The sequence below is a fragment of the Pleurodeles waltl genome, chromosome 10, assembly GCF_031143425.1.
Source record: "Pleurodeles waltl isolate 20211129_DDA chromosome 10, aPleWal1.hap1.20221129, whole genome shotgun sequence".
In the NCBI taxonomy this organism is placed as follows: domain Eukaryota; kingdom Metazoa; phylum Chordata; class Amphibia; order Caudata; family Salamandridae; genus Pleurodeles; species Pleurodeles waltl.
This window is the reverse complement of record NC_090449.1, coordinates 1,062,205,722-1,062,222,749: the sequence shown is the minus strand read 5'-3', so window position 1 is coordinate 1,062,222,749 and position 17,028 is coordinate 1,062,205,722. Positions and strand designations below refer to the sequence as shown.

At 47.5% G+C, this 17,028-nt stretch overlaps 1 protein-coding gene across 4 annotated transcripts in view; it reads right to left on the bottom strand.

The window, feature by feature from the left end:
- Positions 1-3,951: 3,951 nt before the first annotated feature.
- Positions 3,952-17,028, bottom strand: part of TBC1D5 (TBC1 domain family member 5) — a 1,391,198-nt gene continuing 1,378,121 nt past the window's right edge. For all 4 annotated transcript variants that reach the window (XM_069212078.1, XM_069212077.1, XM_069212079.1 and 1 more), the window contains one exon: positions 3,952-7,858. In XM_069212078.1, the coding sequence (XP_069068179.1) occupies positions 7,562-7,858 (297 nt within the window). In that variant the 3' untranslated portion in view covers positions 3,952-7,561. The remainder of the gene's footprint in view (positions 7,859-17,028) is intronic.

The window sequence follows — 17,028 nt, the reverse complement described above, 5'->3', positions numbered from 1 at the left end:
TCAGGGGAGGTGTCCAACCCGCTGGCGTCACACTGACTCACCTGGGCCCGAGGGCTGGTCGGTCTGTCCAAATATGAGGCACATGGCCTCATAAAATTGCTTGAGTTGGGCAAGGGTATCACTGGCTCCTGGAAAGTCGCGGAGGCACAGAGCAGACCCAGATGGAGGCTCTGAAGATGGAGGCCTAGAGCTTTGATGCTCAACCGAGCGACAGGGCAAAGAACATTTGGCCTTCTTTGACTTCTTCTTGTAATACGAATGTCCAGATGGCTTTGATGACGAAGAGTGGTGAAGACTCCGCGACCGGTCTCTTGACCATCCTCTCAAACGAGACCGGGATCGACGCAGAGTCGAGTCCCGGGTCGCCATTAACTTTAGGGACTGCTCCCTCAAAGCCTCCAGGTTCATGGCCTGACACTCGGAGCATGACTTTGGGTCATGGTTGCACACCAGAGGCACACGAGGTATGATCCGTCACCAACATCATTTGGTGACAGGAGTCGCAGGGCTTGAATCCGGTCTTACTGGGCATCCCTCGAGGCATCCAAAACTCATCAAAAACTAATCGACAAAAGGGTTGCAGTTAGTCAAAAATGACTGGGGTAGCCCATCTCTAGATCTGCGTGTAGGCTGGCGCAGAAAGAAAAGAACTGACAGTGTGTCCCGGGGTGGTGCCTGTATACCACCGCAACGTCATTACGGCGACCATGACGCCAAAGACGCCCGCGGAGTTGACCAGTGCCACTCAATGGCAAGCCGGGGTACTGCTCGAAGAAAAATCTCCAGACCCAGTCTGACGCCTGGGGGAAATTCTAAGGTAAGGAATCTGCAACTAGAAGTTTCTATAAGATATTTAGTGAGCCCATCTCTACTCATCAACACCTGGCATTAGGTCCCAGAATTAATGCTACGCCATGCGCACAACCCGCCACTAGGAGGCCCCAGCGCAGAGTATGCCATCTCAATAGGGGGCAGCAAGAGAACAATTTATTAGTAAGCCCAGTTGCGGGCCTAAGCAGCATCCCCTCCCGACTGCACACGCAGACATGGGCAGGGCCGCCGCTCTCCATGGATCAAACAAGGCAGCCAAAGGAGGAGGGGTTGGTGGGATGGAGAAAGGAGGAGAAGTTGTCACTCCCTCAATGTATTCTCCTTTCCAGCCACGAAGGGCGAGGCTGGGAAGCAACCGGAACTTTGTGTACAATAGTCCTAATTTGGGGCCGCCATTTTGCCATCATAACTGTTGCCGTGTGTATTGTGCTCTGCTCGGTCTACAACGGTGGCCCCACGTGTCCGCCCCAGTTTGCTGTGTGACCCCCAAAGTGTGGAGGGGAGTCGTGAGACAGCCGGGGAGCTCCTCCACAACGCTGCTAAAAGCATGGCAGTACTGATGACTTGATTTGATACCGTCATACCTTTACTTATGATCTATCTGGAGTCTTCATGCCTGTGTTTTGGCAGGTCACCTATGAACTACTACAGTTAATCCCACAGTGACCTATCATGCTTCTTCAGAAGAGCAGAAGCTCTCGCTGACTTCATGGTTGTGGCAGATGAGCTACATACTTCCCTTTCAACCAAATCCAGTTTTTTTTCCTACTTATCTAAAGGAACTGTAGAGGAAGAAGCTGTGGTTTGAAACTTGCAAGTGGCTGAGACACTCACACAGTCACCTGGGGATTCATACTGGGAGAACAATGGATCCTGGTCAGGAGGTCTGTATTACTTCTGTAGATGAGAAGGAGCTGCCTTGACAGAGGCCAGAAACAGGCCTTTGGCAGATTCAATGAGACCTGGAACCAAAGCTAATAATGGTCTTGAAACATATAATTTGTGCAATGTCTCAAAAATTACAGACATTAGGGGCTGCAGTTGTAGAGGAATTTTCAACTTGTTGGCAACTCTTATAAGGACCTCCTAGAAGGGCCTCATGTCGTCAACAGGAGATATCCTCACTGGAGGGGAATCTGTAGGAGAGGTGAGAAATGACTACTGGACGTGGACGCAGGGTATGACCTGAGAACCTTCATCAGGACACAGAATCCAGTCCGCGTCTTGAACAAAAACATCTGGGACACCTAGAAGGAGCTCGACTCTGGCACAGACCTATAGCGAAGTTTGGTATGTCAGGAAAAAGATCTGGAACGCCTTGCTAGAGGAGCAGGTGGTTGAAGAGGCCTAGTAGGCACAGCTGGTGGAGTTTCCCCAGGAATTACCAGTTGCGGAGGATGCTTCTCAGGTGGCTGAGAAGGTGGAGTAGGAGGTGGCATAGAATGTAAATCTGGTTTCATGACTGGAGAAGCCGGTCTAGAAGGTGAGTAAGCCGGGAGTACTCTGAGACCAATTCATGGGGAAGCCTGCATGTTTTCATCCTTGAAAGCAACTCTGTCTTCCTTTTCCACAGCACAGGAGTGTCTGGGCATCGATAGTTCCTTCAGCTCAAAGTTGTATGAGTCCTAGATTTCGAACGTGTTGGTGTTGTACCTCTTTTTGCTGTAGATGCACTTGATGTTTGTCTTCTCTTCATGTACCTCTTTCCCCTTCCCCCCCCCTCCGTGGAAGTCCTCAGAGTGAGCTAGAGGCACTGGTATAGAGCGAAGCCTTCCCCTCGTCTCTCAGATGTCTCTCCTGCCAGTGATTTCTGCCTTTTTCACCATTCTTCTCAGTCGTGCAGGCAACCCTTCTCAAGCTCTCGCAGGGTGTGCCTGGAGGGGGCTCTGCAGTGGCGGCCTCTTCTGAGAGCAAGAATGTCATGTGAAGATAGGATGCAGATCTGGTGAGCGCCAGTTTTGATCATTTTTCAGTCACAATCTGGGTAGTTCACAAAAAGGATGGCATTTTCCACAGAAAGAAAAATATTTCCAGTCATGAAATTATAGAAAAATAATCTCAGCCCAAAGGGATGCATCATTTTTAAAAAGGTTCTGACGTGATGTTTAGAGGGTGAAAAAGCCTAAAAATGCCAAGATCAGTGCTCCAAGATCCTGTCAGCAGGAACTGGGTCAACTGCCTCCTACGTGGATTATGGGTCACAGGCGGTAAGGGTCGCCTTAAAGGAGCAGTGTCCATTGCCTTTTTAGGGTCGAGCCTGCGTTGCATGCGCTCGCGCATGCGTATCGCAGCGAGACGCTTTAGTGTTTAGAAAAGGGCTCGGTGCCCTGTCAACGTCACGTCATTAGTCGAAGTCACGCATACGTCATGCCTTTTCCGGTGGCTAGCCCTCCTCGAGCGCAGCGACCAAGTACAGAAAACATGCGAGGATCGTTGTTTTCCATCGGGCTCGTGGTCTTCTTTTTATCTAATTTACAAGCGCGATCTCGCTTGGCAGAAGTCGAGCGCTTTACATAGTTAATTTCACTTTTTCGGGTTATGTACATAAATGCACTTTTGCCCGATAGGTGAAAAGTCGGGTTAGGAGTTTACAACGCGATTAGCTCTAACATGAGCAAACGCGAGACCCGTTGCATTGCAAATGCTTGTTAACATTGCTGCAGTCTACACACTTACTTTGCCTTAGCTATTCCCATGATTCACTTTAAAACAAAAGGAAAAGGGCTTTTGAAGGAAGTTTTGTGGACGTAACTTTTCTTTCCTTTTTAAGGCTTCATACAGTTCTTTCCATGTTTTGAAGAAAATTTATTAAATTTGCTATGAAGTTTGCTTTTAGGCTGCTAAATTACGCATTAATGTCGCATCTACTTTCTGGCCTTTTGGAAGTAGGGTGAAGATACTACAGAAAATTTGACTCTGGAAAAAGTGCTCTGGGACCCACGTGCATGGGTGGGACTATTCAGTGCGTATGATTATCAACTGAGATCCTCCGAAGGAGTTGTCCCTCTCTGGCAGACAGGGCGTTTGGTGGATACATCTTTGTCAGGAACATTCGGCACTTTGCACCTTGTCTTCCGCAGTAAAAAGCTTTTGAGTACACAAAAGAAACACACAAAAGCGTAGTTTGGCATTTCTTTAATTAAGTTGCCTAGATTCTGTTACAGAAGTTTATAACTACCTTCACTATTCGCGCCCCCCCTCAAACCATGGCCACTGGCTTTCTGCGTAACTGACAAACGGAACATCACATGCGAACGAACAGAAACATTCAATCATTGCATTTTTGAGAGATTCGGCACAGTGCAAATGCAGGGTAATGTTAAAAGGCCAGTGTCCATCCGGATGCAGTAATAAAAAAAAACTTATTTTCCGTTGTGTACCTTTTTATGACCAGACTGTCCTGCATTTTATGAAAAACAGCCCAGGAGCTCATTCCAGGCTCGTTAACAGAAAATCACCGGCACCTACAGAAATATTTGTGATGTTTTGAACCCTGCGAACAAAGACACTCTAAGGCTCTTTTACAAACTTATCGATTGTTACAACAATGTACTCCCAAAGCCCTTTGGATTACAGTATCATACTTTAGGTAGTTCCCCAGCAAGACAATGAGGTTCTTTGATGCCATGTTCAATTAGCGCGATCAAGCTTTCCATCCCATGTAGCCTGAGAAGGATGAGGCCTCTGATGCCATATTCCATAACAGGATCTGGCCTAGGATGCAATATTGCACCAGGGCAATCAGGCTTTGGGTGCAACTGTCCACTGGGATAACCAGGTCATGGATGGAATAGTCGAATGAGAAAATGTCTCTGCAATATAAACGAAACAATCATAGATATCCTGTATCACTTGCCCCAAACTAAGGGATCTGTAGAAACCAGAAGGCATCCTTGAGTATAACAAAGCCGGTAGACTGTCTGCTTCAGGCGTGGTCTTCTGGCTTAGATGTATTTAACCAAAAACTGCGTAACTTTGATTTCTCACTCATAGGTCACTGTTTGGGTTCATGATCGCCTGTGGGAACAGTAGAAGGACCATCGTATGTAGTGGCGTGATTCTGCTATACATTTGGGAAGAACTATAATCCCCCACCCCTGGAAAGTTTTTATCCCCTGAAACATACATCACTGGTGCTCGGAGATAAAAATGTAGATTACTTTGAAAAACGAACGAGGGAAATAGGGTGTTCTTATCAAAGGTCCTGCAAAAGTTCCACATTGTTAGTTACTAGTTTGAGCGAGGGAAGGAATGAATGCATCTGGTGTTACATAATAAAAGAATCTCTCCTGTCGGCTTCTCGGTTCTGAGCCGTAAATACTGGACTTTTGGAGTTATTCAACAGTATCTAAATGTTTATTACATTATTTTTTAATTATGTACTCGTTTTTATTTTTTACACTTTTTTGCTTTGTTTTTGGTGTGCAATTTATATGCAAAGTCAATACATAAAGAGGCAGTGGCTCCATCCGGGCACGTGCACCGTTTCCTAATAATGTCCCTAGCCAGGGTTCTGGGGGGGGATGGGGGGGGGGACGACGACACTGGTTCACACCACAGACCCCTTGAGGCTCACGCCAAGGGGCTTGGGTGCATCTCAGACTTATACATATTAATTGCTGTCTGGGATTTCTGTGTGAGATCATTCACGACTCAAGGGAACAAAGTATTCAGAATTAATAAAAATGTTTACTGCTGATGTAAAAACATAATTTTGCGACTACTCTGTCTAGCACAGGAAAAAAAAAATGCTGCCCAATAAAAAAAAAAAAATAGATACAAACAAAAAAACCCTTTCAGTCATTGTGGGAGTTAATCAAGCATATCCCACAGCACAAAACATACCTAAAAGGACATCAAAGTCTGAGAGTAAACCTAGGGTGTGGGGGTCGGAACACTGAGTCGTGATATCAAGGCTTCCCATTTATGGCTGTAGCTTCCTAAATGTGCAGTTCCTCTGAGTGGAATTGGCTCTTATCCCAGAGGGAGGATGAAGGGTAAACAAGCCATACAAATTAACGTAATCAAAGAAGGCGGAATTGATTGGAAATCAAACAAGGCTGGAAGAAGGCGTGTAACACTTGGATGGATACGAGAACTGTCTATCAAAGGAAGACCCACCCCTCCACACAGGAGAAAGGTGATCCAAACTCATCTGGATAATTCCCACCTCCTTTCACATGGAAACCTGTGTGCAGAGGCATGACTGGCCCATCACAGCCATCCGTGGCCAGGGGCTCACTGGAAGCCCACCAGAGCACAAGCTGTGGTTGCCAGCTCGCCTTCCTAGCAGCTGCAGGAATCTGCAGCATGGTCCATCATGGGGCGGAAAGCGAGGACTCTTGAGACTGGGCCTGGGATGGACAAGCTCAGAGGCATTGCTCATTTGTATGGCAGGCTGGCACCGAGAGCAGTGAAACAGGCCGTAGCCCTGACTAGAAACAGCTGAGCTGTGGCTGACCTCACTCAACAAACTTTCTGCCCCTTGATATGCGAGTGACGGGGATGTATTGGCATTCTTAGGTTGTCGTACCGAGGGAGTGAGCCTAATGAAGACGGACCAGTGTGAATGGTCAGGTTCCTATGGCTCTGATAGACAATGGCTAGCGCTTTATCCCAGAGACACTATTGCGGGGAATCTTTCCTACAGCAGCCGCTCCACCACGGAGTACTTGGCAGCAAAGACATCTCTGACCATAAAGCTGGAGATGTCATGGCTCAGAATGGATGTGGTGATCATCATTTCTGTGTCGTGCAGTTTGTTCAACAAATATAAACCTACTGTCAGATGTTTATCAGGAAAGAGCCCTGCTCTATTGTATCAGACATCTAACAGTAAAACCTTTAAAATAAACTTTTTGGAAAAGGTATAGGTTTTCATGAGAATATTAAAAAAACCCTGGCTGCAATGATCTAAGCAGGGTTCTGGGTTCTCGTGGTGGCACAGGGAGCAACGCTGAGAGGTGTTAACTTTGCAATATTCAACTTGCACTAAGAGAAGGAAAAAGGTTAGTAGATTAGCAGAAGAAAGTTGCAATGTAATTCCACTTAATCAAGCGAAAACTGTTCTCCCCTCAGAACTTTGATGCCGAACACCATCTTGTGTTCCACCACAGGCTTGAGGCCTTTCTTTGAGGGAGGTGAGTCTATTGAGAACCGAACTCTGGGTTAGTGGCTGAGCTCTGCTGGGATCTTCAGCTCCTAAGAGTGAAGACTATTCAGCTAAACTAGACTCTTCTGAGTCAGCCTGAAGATGCTCCTGTTGCTGGAGCATCCCTCGTTACACAAGGCAGATCCAGTAAGCTTGTACCACTTTCTCCTACGCCACCAAAGCAGACCGTTGAGCTATGACTTATGCCCAAGTCAGCAGGAAGTAGGACCACGGAGCACAGAGATGCTCCAACCATTTGAGCACACACTTCGTACTGTGGAGAAGCAATTCAAGAGGAAGAGGGAGCAGCAGAGATGATCAGGAAACACGCAGAACTACCTGAAGTTATATAGCACTTAGTACTGCACACACAGTATGTATAGTAACGATACACAGAAGGCAGCTTAGTATTCGCACTGGCATAATCATGTGCTGCTCAACTTGTGCATGACTTTCAGTGAGTCTCAAGCAGCCTAACATGGTCAGTTTGTGTAAGTCAGAAAGAGCACGCCGGTCCAGCGGAGCCTACCCACAGCCCGGGGTAGCATCGCTCGTACCCACACTCAGGAGTGAGGCCCTCTAGACATCCAATGGACTGACGATGGTGAAGTCGGAGTCCTTGCTGTTGCTGCTGTCGTCGTCGGGGCTGGAGCTGAGGTTACTGGAAGAAGTGGAATTGCTGCCCATGAGTGGGTCGCTGAAGAGCAAGGTGGCGGGGTACGGGGCGTCACTTCTGGAGGTTGCCTCTGGCGGTGCCGGCAACCCCTGCTGTAGCGCTGATGGGGCCGCGCCGCTCGCTTCTTCGTCTTCTGTGGAAACCAGGATGTAGTCATCGGATGTTCTGCTGTCGAAACTTGCTGGTCCTGGAGGTGGATCCTAAGATGGCAGAGAGAATACTTCATGATTATTGAATAAATCACACAAGACCATCACAGACTATAAATCGGTCCATGTTTATGGCATATATGACTTTTTAGGCAGATGCACTGCTAACCTCAACTGGCATCTTGTGTTTTTTTTACATTCCTCTACACAGCCTTTTCCAAAGCCAGAAATCACTTACCGGCTGAAAACACTGGATCTGTGTAACGCCCACCTGCTTCCCCTTGTATGATGTGAACGGGAGAAGGGTCGCATGTCGAGGCTTAAGCGGGGGCTCTGGAGTTTACAAACTGTTGGTCTAGCACAAATTACTTTACATTTTCAAACATACCTTATGCTGTTTAAAGTACAGAGTGGGTCTGTCTGTGATTCAGCCTGTTCCTTCTAACTTTGTGTGGGTGAGGGGGGACCTCTCTTACCGATATCACTGAGGAGTAATACAGAGGTGGGCTTCAGACCCTTCTCATCAGCAACTATTTTCTGGTTAGAAAGCCCCAAAACTGTACCAGATACTTTTCTCTACTTTGAAAAAGTGCAGGTCAAGTTTCAGAGCCTATAGCAAACTACCACCATGAGTGGGTACAAAATCTGCAAAAGGTGTAAGACCTCCTTGACAAACACATTCAATTACACTTTAGAACACCTTGCGTGTGATAAGAGCTGGGAGTGGCACAATGTTGTTTACTATGGCGCACTTGAGGGGGAATCCTGGCTTCTTGTTGGTTCTTTTGTTGAAAAACAGAAGGTGAGTTATGTCTGCAAGGTCTGGCCGACATGGATTCCTTGGTAGAATCACAGCTCTTCATGAGTGTGTTTTAGTAACGCCTAAGAATTCTTTAGTTCACATACAGTCAGGCAAATCTGCTACTGAGGCAAGTATATATAGCTCAACAGGACAGAATTATTTTCTAAGATGGGAAAGAAGAAATTTGTGAATTCACAGAATATGAACCATTATCACATCTCTACTGCCAAGCAGCTATTGGTCGGGGACTTTCACCCCTGATCAATACCACCTGCGAAAAAACGTGCATTATACCCAACTATATAGGTTAATAGTGAGCTGCTGCAACCATCAACAAGCACTGGCAAAACCAATTGGTCTGGCCCATACCTGAAATGGCATTTTCATTCATTATTATCACATGAAAGAGTGTAGCTGGGTGGACGGATGGCTAGCTTGGGGAGAGAACTCTGGGTGAATTTATGTTGGGATGGTTGGTGGACAGAGGGAACAAATGAAAAACCGGAAGAACTCAAACACACCACTCAATCTTCACAGTAAAGGTGTAGACTGTGCCGATTAAGGTGGCAGACCCTGTCCTGTTGCTGAGACAGAAGGTCCTTGCAAAATGGCTGTCTGGTTGGAGGACACTTGCTCACACCCAGAAGGTCTGGGTGCCATGCTCTCATGGTTGAATCTGGAGCCACTGGGATGAGTTGGGCTTGGTCCTTCCTGATTATTTTCAGATCTCGGGGCAGGAAAGGTACGGGTGAGAAGTGTACAGGAGTCTTGTGCTCCATGCCAGCTGGAACATATCTTCTGTTCTTGTGGAAACTCTAATGTGCAAAACATTCAACACTGTGCATTCTTGACTGTAGCAAAAAGGTTAAGCAATGGTTCTCCTCACTACTGGAAGATGCCCGCCGCCACCTCAGGATGCACATGCTCGTTGGGATTTGCCAGACACTGCCTGCTCAGTTTGGCCCTCTGAATACTGGCTGGCAGTGAGTTCCAGAGCTTGGTGGTTCCTACTGAGAAAGCTGTGCCTCCTATACATTTCTTATGGTAAGGTGAGATGATGATCCATGGTGCAAACCTGGAGCACGGTGTCCTATTTTGTTTGTATTGCTTGAATTTAGTTTGTAGGTATAGTGGTCTTTTTCCTTGAGAAGCCCTACGGAGAATGCACAGTGCCTTGAACACTGGCCTTCTAGATATAGGTAGCCTATGGACTGATGACAGGACTGAAGTCACACGTTCTCTTGGGTGAGGGCGAAGGAGTCTTGAGGCAGCATCTTGAATTAGTTGTAGTTTGCATATGATGAATCTGGGTGCACCATGGCATAGGCACTGTCCGACTTGAAGATTACAAGTCTGAGCTCGTAAGTTGGTATCAAAGGGAGGTAAGATGTGAGACAGTGTTTTCTTTGCATAAAAGGCACTCTTTGTGGTGCTGATGACGTGTACTATCAAGAGTAGATATGAATTCATGGTTACTCCTACGCTGCTGACTTCTCTTGATGTTGTTGAGCAGTAGGCTGGTATTTTTGCCATTGTCCGCTGGTCATGACCTCTGTCTGCAGTGTTGCGCTTTAGGTGGTTACTCAACATCCCTGTGTTTGTGGCATGAACACATTCATCAAGGTTTGATTTGAAGAGGACTTCGGGACATCCATTCTTAAATTGACATGTCATCTGCATAGTTGTAAAAGGTGTGGTTCAGTCATTTAATCGGGTCTGGTAAGGGGATTAGGTTGAGGTTGAAAAGTAAAAGGGATATCGTGAAATCCTGAGGAATACCACAGTGTTGGCTGATGTTAATGGTGTTTGGTAAACGGACACTGAGGGGGTTATTACAACTTTGGAGGAGGTGTTAATCCGTCCCAAAAGTGGCGGTAAAGTGATGGATATACCACTAGCCGTATTATGAGTTCCATAGGATATAATGGACTCGTAATACGGCTGGTGGTATATCCGTCACTTTACCGCCACTTTTGGGACGGATTAACACCTCCTCCAAAGTTGTAATAACCCTCTATGTCTCCGAGGTAAAAAGCAATCCACTTTAGAACATTTTCATGCGTTCCAAGATGGTGGCATCTTTCCAGTACTGCGTGGTGGTAGACAGTGTCAAATGCAGCTGACAAATTCAGAAGCAACAGGACAACCTCCCTGTTGTTGCCCCCTGTGAGTTTTAGCTCAACCCTGATGCAGATGATGGCCGACTGCCCCTGCCTCGTCCAAAGTTAGATTGTTCATCTGACAAACTATTTTCTTCAGTACATTTTGAAATTTAAGTAAACACTGCTCTTTCAAATATTTTTCCTAAGAATGGGGCATTAGATATAGGACTTTAATTTACTTGGCCAGCTGGCTTGATGTTTTTCTTTTCGAGAAGTAGACTAATGTAGGTAGTTTTCAGCACTGGTGGGAATGGGCCTAGTTGCAGGGACTTGTTGAGTAGGTTCCTATCTACCACACCTGCACAGCCCGTCCGAAGGATAGCTGCAAGGATTTTGAGAGGTGCTGGATCTGAAGGTTAAGCTGATGGTCTGCTAGTGATGGTGATGTTGAGGAAATCTTTTTCTGAGATGGCAATGAAAGTATGTGGCAGTGGAAGATTGCTTTCGTCTTTTTCAATAGTGGTTGGGTCATGTCTTGTGTGTTGGGAGATATTGTGGAGGGGTTTTTAACCAATTTTTTTTGTTTTCTTTAGTGAAACATTCTGCATCATTGACAACAGTAGGCCTGTATGCAGGTGGGTTGAAGTACAGCAAATAAGCGCATTGGTACCCCCATCGGCTTCGAAGCACATTCACCCTCATCCGCACAGCGGAGGGCATACAGATACAGCACCCCGGTGCAGCGCATGGGCCTGACGAAGCAGGGGGGGGGGGGTTTATATCTTTGGGGTTGGCAGTTGCCCTTTCACAGACAGTATTTCAGTGGGTCAAACCCCATGCCCACCCCCAACCCCCATCACTTCCGTATCCTGGTTCCGCCAAATGCGTCCTGACAGGAGCCAGCTCTTCACCGATCTGGAGCCGCGGATGACAAAATGAGGAGTGACAGGGGTCCCCCGGGCAGCTCCTCAGATGCCAGTAGCCTGAAGCCGCGCCAGATGGCTGGAAAGCGCCTTGATACTGTCTCATCAAACGCAGACCTCGTGTCACGAATGTAGGGCTTTCTGATTAAAGTCGGAGGAACACCCTGCACTGTTTGATGACGTCTACGACTACAGGTCAGCAACTTATAACATAGTAGGAAATGAATAATAATGACAAGTTGTTTTTCAAAGCGCTATGCCGTGCTGAAGTAAGTTCACAGCACTACTAGTGACAAGTATTCTATTGCCCAGCTCATTTATTCATTCATTTATTGTCCTCGGAAGAAAGGGCGGCTGGTTAGGCCTCGGCAGCAGCGACACCCGAGGTCTAAGACCGTGCACAGATCGTTACAGCATGTGCATTATCACACTGGGCTATCATGCCAGCTTCTCGCATTTAAACTAAGTGATGCGATTACACTTCCAATATTACAATCATGCCAGAAACCGACGTCTATGAGCCCTAGAAGACCTGGACACGTGACCCTCGGGACCACACGGGTCTTTGCGGCCAGGGCAACCAATCACAGGGCTTCAAAGGATGATGCGCGGCCATGACTGGTGTGTTCAGGGCAGGGGACATCGCCTTGTGTCTTTTAATGACATATGTTAACAACGTCTGATTGGCAGTAGCCCGAGCCCAGCAGGCCCTCCCAGATGCTGAACGTGACAAGGTCACACTGATGCCAGCTCCCTGGGGGGTCAAGGTGTAGTCACAGCCAGAGGAGGGAAACTTGGAGCAGGGGAACCAGGCTCGAGTCTCGGCGCCGGCTCAACATCCTGTGACTCTGGGCAAATCACTGAATCTCCCGGTGCCTAGAAACAATGAACGTGTCCTTGTGGAATGCAACCGGTGCTCATGTAAGCGCTACAATACCTTCGGGTCGAGTTCGCGCTATAAAAAACAAAAAAAAAACGGATGCAAAAAAAAAAAAAAAAAAAAGTTCATAAAGTGCCCAAGAGACTGAGGATGGCACTTGCATGACAGCAGCAGAAGGAGCCTGTGGTACCCGCTGCCGCTCCCCCGAGTTAAGGACAGACTGCACCAAATGAAGCTGCAGGCCATGTATGCCAGCAGGCCCGACCCCGCCGGGACAGCCCCGATGTTTTTTTTTTTTTTTTTTTTTTTAAATCACAGCCGAAGATGCCGTTTTTTGGGCTGCCGCTGCCTGAAATTGCCTCTGCTATAATAGACGTACATAATATAGGTTCTCACAATTATTATTATTTTTTTTAATCTCCCACTTACCTCCCCTCAAATGTTAGCACGTTTGCTGCACGTCCAGGGCCCCTGCATTGCCCCTCGGCGGGCAGTCCCTGTGAGAGCCCCCCGGCCGCACTGACAGGGTGGGCGCATTAAGGCCCGGCCCGCAGGCCATTAACGGAGGCCGCCCCCGCGCGCCCCTGCTGGGCCTCTTAGGGCAGTGCCCATCAGTCTGAGACTCCCTCCAGTCCGGGGCACGAGGAGATCGTTCCCAATGACAGTGTCTGGTGTCCCACAAGAGTGGCCGTCCGTCTGCCTGTCTGTCAGTCAAGTCTCCCGTCCCTTAGGGCTCCCCCAGGCTCTTTACTAGGCACTGCCAGCTTCAGCGGGTACGGACTGCTGGCGCAGGGCGGTCAAGTGATGCGCCCAGGGGCACACAATGTATCTTAAAAGAGGACGCCGGGAATGAATTCGTTTCATACGCCGTTCGACACAGCAGATCTCCCTTTTTTGGGAAAAAAGAAACCTGCTCTTCCAGCAGCTACTTTGTCCAATCTTTACAATATTTCGGACAAAAACTCTTCATATTTTTACAGAAAAGAAAGTTGCTTTTATTAGTTCTATTTTAACACTCCAGATGTCACTCGCCGAGGTTTCGCGGCGCTGCTCAGCAGTGAGGAACTAGTGATGCAAACTCCGGGTCCACTTTACAGACGCACAAGTGGTGGGTGCACCGGGAGGAGACCCTGAGCGCACTTTACAGACGGTGGAGGCTGCAACTGCTGTGTTGAGAGGCTGATGACGCGCGTTTTTCAGTTTTTTTTTGGCCTTATTGATTGTTTGAGGTTTAAGCCCGGAGGGACTTCCCAAGTTACTCTCCGTGGAGCGAGATTTACATCTTTTGTGCTTCAATCCAGGGAGGGACAGTGTTTTCTTTTCAGTCAGGGACAAACACTTCTGGACGCGAGTGAGTGAGCTGTGAGTAAACTGCAATCACTCAGGGGAGACCAGCTCGAGTTCAGTTACATCTCATCTGCATACCGGAGGGTTGGGGTGCAGGCGAGAGGGCGGGTCCTTGAGTAACACCACATGTAACGTGAATAGCGCCAAGAAAGATTTCTGAGATGAATACTTCAATATTGCCAGCCTGGTTTTCAGTGTGTCTTTGAGGTCAGTCTTCTCGACTATCAGAGCCTAACACAAAACGCAAACAGAGAATCAGTCAGTCAATAAGGATTTATAAAGCGCAGCAAACCACCGGGGAGGGTCTCAAGGCGCTGGAGTTGCTAGAAGCTTGCGAACAGCAGCGAAGTCTTGAGTCCTTTCCTGAATTCCTGGAGCGATGCAGCATCCTGAGGTGCAGGGAAGGTCATTCCAGGCTTTGGCCACCAGGTGAGAGAAGGCGCGTCCTCAGTTGTTGGATCAGCGGATCCAGGGGGTGACTGCGAGGAAGAGGTGGGCGGATCGCAGGTGTCTGGCCTTTCTTGAAGTTTCTGAGCATGTCCTCGTTGGTGTCTGCGAGGAAGAGGGAGGCGGATCGCAGGTGTCTGGCTTTTCTTGAAGTTTCTGAGCATGTCCTCGTTGGTGTCTGCGAGGAAGAGGGAGGCGGATCGCAGGTGTCTGTTCTTTCTTGAAGTTTCCGAGCATGTCCTCTTTGGTGTCTGCGAGGAAGAGGGATCTGGATTGCAGGTGTCTGGCTTTCTTGAAGTTTCCGAGCATGTCCCCTTTGGTGCCTGAGAGGAAGAGGGAGGCGGATCACAGGTGTCTGGCCTTTCTTGAAGTTTCCGAGCATGTCCTCTTTGGTGCCTGCGAGGAAGAGGGAGGCGGATCACAGGTGTCTGGCCTTTCTTGAAGTTTCTGAGCATGTCCTCTGTTTCAATGGCTTACATCATAAGAATGAAGACAGCTCCACATTAGACGTACAGAAATGAAGCTCGGACATCACAGCATGCTCCAGGCTGAACATAACACGTCACGCTGCACTGGGACTGAGCAGGTCATTATTGGTTACCAATGGGACGCAGTGTCTGTCCTATGCCCTGTTCTAAAACCCGGCCGGTGTGGTCCAAGTAACTTACAATTCTACATCTCCTCATTTGGTTACAGACCTACACATTTCTCAAAGATTTTGTTGACAGAAGGAAAGCCTGATGTCTCAGTGGTTTTCGATCACACTGTGGTCTAAGTGAGTTTCTTTTAAGACCGGGTAAATTAAAAGAAATGAAATAAAATGAAAAAGATTCGTAAAGCGCAAACAAATGCCCAAGGCGTGAGGAAGCAGGGGACGGTAGAGAAAGAAATACAAAAAGATAAGCCCCGGGCGTCCGATAGAGGGTTTTTTAAAGCTTTTTCGGAATTGCATGTGATCTTGAAGACAGGTGATGGAGTGAATGATCGGAGTTCCATTGCTTGGATGCGGCCATCGAAAAGGCTCTACCACCCCACCTTGCTTGTCGGTGTTTAGGAACAATGAAGCGATTTTGGCCTGAGAATCAAAGCCGCCTGGAAGGAATATACCACCGAAGCATGTTTTTAATTCCTCCAGTGCCGATGGTATGCAGCGCCTTGTGAAAAATACATAAAGCTTTGCGGTACAAACCTGTCTCAGAAGGAGGCATTTGCCGGCATGAGCCAGAAGGCACTGGCTAGAGGAGGGGGAGATGGGCATCAACCAACCCCGAGGGCGTAGTGTCAGATATGAGACGGGTGAGAAGGTCTTCTCAAAACTGACATCACTTCAAGGGGTTATGTTATTGGAGGTGATATACTGGTTCATGATTAAGCTATGGAATCTGGTGAAGCATTGCAAAATTGCTGCTTTTAGATTCATCAGGTCCCTCAAGGAAGACTCTTATTTGATGATTAAAAATCCCCCAAAACTAGCGACTCATCTTCTGCTAAGTTCTTTCTGTTGGAAAATCTATCTGCGGATTCCTCAGTTGTTGAATTTCCCCAGGTCCAGACCTGTTCTGGAACTTTACACAGCGACCTCTCTGTGCGCATGTTGGCCATAGGCTTCGTGGTGACCCTGCACCGTCCCAGGGAGCGAAGACATGGGGTAATCCTCTGCTTGTTTCTTCTTTATAGGAGACACTCTTGATGCACGCTTCATCAGTTTTCCTTGGAACTCTTCCGTGTCCTCCAATGCGTGTCCGCTCTCACAGATGTAAAGCACGACTATTTGCAAAACAGCATTACACCTTTTTTAGAAGCTTAAAAGTGTTCCAATATCTAACGTGTGCGTCCTGGGGCCGGACTAGGTCAGCATGCAAGAACGGATGCTATGAAAAGTGCTTCTTCTGACTTTTGTCTAGTCTGACAAACTGTGAGAGCTATTTCGAGGAACAGAGGAGTTGAGTTGTAGGCCTGGAAAAGGGATTCTATGTCACTGGATATGAGGAATGTAAGGAGAAGGAAAGAGTGGAGATTACTAATTCTCTATTTATATTCCTGAGATTCCTTTCCTAGATAGAGGGGATTAGGGAGAGGTCAATCTGAGTTGGGTCTGAAGCTAGCACCAGGGTTTGAATAGCAACTATAAGGCAGAGTCTGCCTCTTTGGTGTGGGTGGGTTTCGTGCAGTGTTGCGTGAGGCAGTTTGCTGGAAGGAGCAGACCAAGTTTATAAACAGCGAGGTCTGAGACTTGAGTCCAATTGATGCTGAAATTATGGAGGGAAACTGTGGAAGTCAGAAGGTGGGGAGTTCATTAACCACTAGTCCTTGGGTGGAACACTGTCCCGGTGCTGTCAGGGGACAGCAGAGCAACATTTTTTGGATAAAATCATCAAACCCCCCCCCCCAAAAAAACCAAAAAACTTAGAGAACAGGGGTGGTTTTCTCTTCTAGGTCTGAGGAACTACGCCCCTCTGGAATTCCTACACATTCACATAACAAATATTAAATAGATCGATCTGTTTAGAGATACACTATCTCTAAACAAATCGATGCATTTAAGTCTGGGCTTTCTGTCCCAGGCTGCCTGCTCTGCCTTGAAGCACAAGTCGGAAGTTAAGCAATAAATCAACTGTCCATACTCTGATGCACGACTGACTGCTCTAAAGCCCTTCATGTCCATTGTGGTCTATGGCAGTATCCACAATAGGACAGTGACGCTTTTAGCATCGTGATTT